The sequence below is a fragment of the Antrostomus carolinensis genome, unplaced genomic scaffold (assembly GCF_000700745.2).
Source record: "Antrostomus carolinensis isolate BGI_N321 unplaced genomic scaffold, ASM70074v2 scaffold5290, whole genome shotgun sequence".
Lineage (NCBI taxonomy): Eukaryota > Metazoa > Chordata > Aves > Caprimulgiformes > Caprimulgidae > Antrostomus > Antrostomus carolinensis.
The window spans coordinates 176-6,393 of record NW_010288946.1 but is presented as its reverse complement, the minus strand read 5'-3'; the positions used below and the strand labels follow the sequence as shown (position 1 = coordinate 6,393).

Here is a 6,218-nt window from a genome sequence, read left to right as displayed (position 1 = left end):
TGTCAGCCAACACCCCCAGGTCCTTTTCCACCAGGCAGCTCTCCAGCCACTCCTTCCCAAGCCTGTAGCATTGCATGGGGTTGTTGTGACCCACGTGCAGGACCTGGCACTTGGCCTTGTAGAGCCTTCTACAATTGGCCTTAGTCCATCAATCCAGCCTGTCCAGTTCCCTCTGTTGAGCCTTCCTACCCTCAAACAGATCAACGCTCCCACCCAAGTTGATGTTATCTGCAAACTTACTGATGGTGCACTCAATCCCCTTGTCCAGATCATCGATAGTTATTTAACAGAGCTGGTCCCAACACTGAGCTCTGGGGAACACCACTTGTTACCCGCCACCAACTGGATTTAACTCCACTTACCACAACTCTTTGGGCCTGACCATCCAGCCAATATTTTACCCTGCTAAAAGTATGCCTGTCCAAGCCCTGAATAACCAGTTTCTCCGAGAGAATGCTGTGGGAAATGGTATCAGATCAACAGGGTGAAGCTTGAGCTAGACATTACTGCTGGTGGCTTCAAGTAAAGATCATCGCATGAGTTTACAGTCTTCAGTTGCAGGCTTGCGTTTGCATCCTGCTAAAAAGCATGTCAAACACATGGTAGAGGGATTTGTTTAGTCTTGTGTTTCGTTTCCCTTTGATGGAATTTTGCAAAGAGATGTTGTGCAGTTGCTTGCTATCTGCATGCTAATCTGTGTCAGCCCCCAAAGCATGCTTCTGGGTTGTGCCCTTTGGAGATCAAAATCACAAATTGCCTAGCGAGTTATTTTCTTTCGTATAATCCTATGCATAGAGGAAGTTAATTCCTGTCAAAAAGGAGGCCTTTCTTTCCTGTTATGGAAGAAGCACTTCTTTATTAACCTCCAGTAGATTTCTATAGAGCAAATTCTAAAGCCTTCAGAAACGTTCAATATATCTGCAGTGTTTACTAAGATAGATGCTTTTGCTTGAGTGATGCTGCCTTATATCATGTTCTTGAGATTAAGTGCTTTTCATTAATGCCAAATCTAGGTGAAGATGTACTTTGTGCTTAATTAGACTTTATTGCCAAAATAATTTTTAGACTTATCTCGGAAGTCTACGTGCATATCAAGCAAATAAACTAAGAAACGTATTTGCAGATACAGCAGATCAACTTGCTTAAGTACAAATTAAGTACACACCCACTCTGTTGTAGTGTATCCTACTTGTAGGTTGCAGCTACTAAATGTAATGCTGAGAATGACCATAAAACTTTGATTCTGTTGACTCATTCATAATTTCTAAGACTAGGAAAGCAGCTAGGACATAACTGAGTGGAGGCAGAGAGGCCAGTCAAAACCAAATGAAGAGATTCTGACTCATTCACAAGATGTTCTAGTTCTTTGATTTATACTCTTTATTTTTCTCTTGTGCTGCATCATTTCACTGTGTGCTTGGATCAGCAGCATGTCTTTCCACAACCTTGCAGTAAGCTAGACTTTTAATCATTAACACTACTTCTTCAGAAATTCTTTCCAAGCAAAATTGTTCGAATTGCAAATGAAAATAAAGGTGGACAATAATGGAGGCACAACTGAGTTGTGAATACTGCCATCCAACCTACTTAATTTTTGTCTGATTAAGATAGAAAACTTGTACTGGAATTCAGTTATATGTTGTGCTGATGTGGTCAAAATTGCAGCATTTTTAGATTAGCATCACTGCTACAGATAAGAACTTTTTTATTTGATTAGTAGTTAATTATTATTTTTTTGTGTGACTTATTTGTATAGCCTGAAAAAGTTTTAAATTCTCTCAATTATTTTCTAGATACTTGTATGTTCCTGTAGCTTCCAGGAAGAATTTGTGTGTAAAATGTGTTTTACAGAGATTTGTATTTGTCTTCATCTATAGCCATTTATGTAAACGTGTATCACAGCATACTTTTCCTTCATTGTTCTACAGGTTAATATCTGCTGGAGCTACCAAAGTTTATGCCATTCTTACTCATGGCATCTTTTCTGGTCCTGCTATTTCTCGGATTAATAATGCATCGTTTGAGGCTGTTGTGGTAACTAATACAATCCCCCAAGAAGAAAAAATGAAACATTGCCCAAAAATTCAGGTACAGTGGTGGTTTTGTGTCATCTGTTTAAAGTCTGTATTTATATTTAACTGTTCATTGATGGTAGAATTTGAGCCTTGAGAGGAAAATGATATTCAAAATACACTGTGCAGCTTTGTTTACAGAACATCTTGCTAAAGCATGCCAAAGAACTGTTTTAAGGAGATTCTGTTAGTACAATAGAGTATTGCAAAATATTTGGTATTTGCAACAGATTGAATGTGCCTGACTCTGGAAAAAGTGGCAAATGTAAAATTGGCGGGGGTTTTTTGGTTGGTTGTTTTTTTTAATCAATATTAATCATCCAAACCTGTATGTAGGAACTTAAGTTAGCTATGTTATTGTGGGTGCCACAGAAATCTCAGACAACTAATTTTTAAAATACACTAATGAAAATGCTCAAGATAATAACGACATATGTTTCTCTTCAAACTGAAAATACAAAGCTGAGTTATGTCAGTAGATTTTATGTGAGATTCTGGGAATTCATGTGTCTATTTTGGAGTTTTTCCTTAGTAGAATGGAGGAAAGCATAAACTTTTTTTTTAGTGCAGTGTTGAATTTTTAAAAAGCTTAAAATTTATTTGGTGTTTATTGAATCAAAGCAAGTGCTTAAAGGGTATATTTCCCTCAAACTGTATTTTTGTCAAGTGGACACTGCCATCTGATGGCTAGAATAATTTATTTTCAACAACATACCCTGTGCCAGAAGTCTTCAGCAGCATGCCTGTGCAGCAATCTTATTCAATGCTTTCTTACTCAGTTTTTGAGTTTGTACCTTGTATTAATGCAGTTCTTATGTATATGTTAAGTACCTTGTCCTTTAATGTTATTTTGCTTTCTAGAAAATATAAGAGAGCACAATGGTAAATGTGAATATTTTTTCATATGCTTATAAACTGTATAGCTTATTCACCTTGGCATCCCATAAAATTTATCTTCTTGATTTTTTTCCTTCAGTTTATTGACATTTCCATGATCCTGGCTGAGGCAATTCGAAGAACACACAATGGTGAATCTGTGTCTTACCTGTTCAGTCATGTCCCCTTGTAACTGCAGAAGATTACATCTCATCTTTGCCAAGGTCCCTTCAACTAGCACTGTTGTTTTTAACAACACATTTCAATCACAAGAAATTAGTATCTTTGTACAATTCCAGAGCTTGTATGTTTAATTATTACATTTGTCTTGTAATTACCATTTGTTCTTTGTAAATGGGCAATAAATCCCCTTCTTGCAGAAACTTTATGAATTCTCTTGACAGTCTGGAATTCTTGTGCATTACATAAGTTTTCTTTTATGTGTGCCTATCCTCACTTTCTGCTAAACTGCTGCTTTGGGTCTGTTTTTCTATATAGAACTACAAACTGTTCATAGAACTTAATGGGATGTATGCATGTAAGATCATTTTCTGTGTTAAGCTAAATGCTGCAGGCTTGGGTATCTTGTATCTATTCATCCCTTAGGCAAGCAGCTGTTGGGTTTTGTTTTGTTATGTTTAACTGCCATGAATAGCATTTTGTAAGCCCTAACAGAATGTAAACTTCATGTTAATTTTGAGGAACTGTTGTCACATCCATAGTATTAACTGTATTTCATACACTTCATGTTCTTTTTTCCACAAGATATGTCTGCTGTTTTCTTTTGTAAAGCTCTCATTACATTAAATCATTTGCTTAACATCTATTCTGTGCAGTTACTGTCTTCAGTTGTAAGATTAATGTTTCAGTATTCCTGGGATGATTCATTTCATGTGTTTCAATAATAAGGACCCATCTTTAATCATAAGCGGTTTGGTTTACATTTCATGTTTTCCCCATACTTTGTGACATTCCTTGGTTGTGATCATATGAATCATTTCATAGCAGTTTTCCTGTTAATACTGTAAAGCCTTCACTATGAAAAGTCTAAACAGCAAATATAAACACACATATTTATATAAGCTGGTCTCTACTCACACTTAGTTGATTAAACCCAAACTGCACAGTCAATAGTGCTTCAGGTTTCTATTAAAGTACTGTGGTACTCTACTGTGCAGCCATTGAATTATGGTAGACTAACTAGTCTTGAATACTTTTACATTAGAGAATTAAAATCATAATGAAAACAGTTCTGCCTCTTGTATGCTGAGAAAGCTTGTTGCTAAGTACTGATAATGCAATCAGTAATAGATTCTGGGGGGGAAAAATACCCATTTTCAGTAATTTTAGGTCTCTGAATCCTTCTATGGAGTGTTTTCAGTCTTCCTGCTAGAAAGGAAGAGCTTGTGTGTACTAAGATAGTGTTCTTGCACCTAGATCATGGGAAACTCAGTTCCCTACCTGAAATTGCAGTTGTTAATTAGAAAAGCATTTTCCATGTTTGAGTGATGCTTCTTAACTGTGGAGCTGCATAAAAAAAATAGCTTTATTTCATTCTACCTTGCTTATTCTGGGATATATTTATAATGAAAAAATGTTGTATTACAAAATTAATTTTTTCCATTCCATTTTAGATGGTCTCCAGACATTCTTCTCTTGGTTTCTCTGAGAATGAATCTGTTTTGTCTTTATAATTTTTTCCAAGTAATTTTCTATTTCTTCTTTGGTTTTCTTTCCTATATGAAAATAAATAAAACAGAATTTTGCCTGTGCTGCTTTCAGCAATGAATACAGAAATGGTGTATACAAGATACTGTGGTGAGAATTCAGTTCAGCCGCTAGTTCTTGGAGTAATTTTCATTTCAGATGAATTTTCAAAACTACATTATAACACAATGGAAATTAATTTACATTATTGTTTTATTAGATAAAGGAAGTTTTAAAATATAAGATTATTTAACCTATTGCCTTAAAAATATTGCTTCACAGTTATTAACCCCAAGTCTGGCCACATAATTGTACAAAAATTTAGACCTTTTTACTATGTAAAAGGTATGCAATACGTTTAAGGCACGCTGTCGATTCAGTTGCTTTGTAGATCAGATCATTGTTACAAATAAAATGCTGAATTCTTTGCCTTTCCTGTGCATAAGTATTGTAAATAAATCTTGAAAATGACTTATGCTGAGGGATTGATTGTGGTTTTGTTATTTTGATACTTTTTTTTTTTTTAGAGACCATGCCCTGAACAGATCAAATACAGGAGAATGATTCTCATGCAAACCTTGCTCATAAGTAACGTTCCAGTTGTCTTGGACATAATGATAAACTGTTAATCACACCAGACTGGTACACATATTTATAAGATCATCCTTCTCCATTTTATGGTCTGACAAGAAGGACAGAATGTTTATATTTCATTGGGAGTTTGAGTTAACACTTTATAAGTAACTGACATTCCTGTTTCTCAGATTGTTTTAAGTAAAACCACTCAACTGTATTAAACAGGATGAGACAGGGGAAAGAGCAGAAGGAAAATACAGAATTAAGTTAAGTTTACTGTGTCTGTCATATTTTGCACTCAAAATGCTTATGAATAGTTATTGGTGAATTCTAACAGCTCTGTGAAAATCCCATCCATTTTGACAGAATTAAAAGGTGTGGAAACAAACTTGTGAGGTGTTTGCTATTTAATGCTGTACACTCCCTGGCCTGTTCTGGGACTCTGGGCTGAAGATCAGATGACAGTTCAGCCTGGAGGGAAACTTTCTTTTCTCAGCAGCATTATTTTGAAATAAAGGAAATACTGCACTGTGCAGCAGAACTTGGATGTTTTAGTTTATATTTATCTACAAATCTTATTTTGGCTCATTCTATTGTCCTAGTGGAAGTAGAAATTTTTGGCTTTCTCAGTAAAAGTACTTGAAGTTTGCAGCCTTTTTGGAAACTCTTGCCATGGACTCTGGGATTTTTAAATGTCAAAAGCTCGGAGTCTGGTGCTCAGGCACACTGGAGGGAATCCTGAGCATGTTTTCACTGGGCAGGTCCCTCTTGGAGTTGTTTGTCAGGTGTCAATTGCAAATGCTGGTGCTCTGCAGCCTCTTGTGTGGTGGCTGACCCCAGCTGGCAACCAAGCCCCCACCCAGCCAGGTTGGAGAGAGAATTGGGAGGGCAGAAGTGAGAGTAGCTCATGGGTAGAGATAAAGACAGGTTAATAAATGAAGAAAATAAAAGCAAATCGTGAAAAAGCAGTCACTCACCTGTGTTGTA

At 36.2% G+C, this 6,218-nt stretch overlaps 1 protein-coding gene across 1 annotated transcript in view; it reads left to right on the top strand.

Moving 5' to 3' along the window:
• Positions 1-3,331, top strand: part of LOC104525165 (ribose-phosphate pyrophosphokinase 2) — an 8,913-nt gene extending 5,582 nt beyond the window's left edge. Inside the window, exons 4-5 of the mRNA XM_010168245.2 lie at positions 1,929-2,088; positions 3,049-3,331. Coding sequence (XP_010166547.2) covers positions 1,929-2,088; positions 3,049-3,141 — 253 coding nt within the window. The 3' untranslated portion in view covers positions 3,142-3,331. The remainder of the gene's footprint in view (positions 1-1,928; positions 2,089-3,048) is intronic.
• The last annotated feature ends 2,887 nt before the right edge of the window (positions 3,332-6,218 follow it).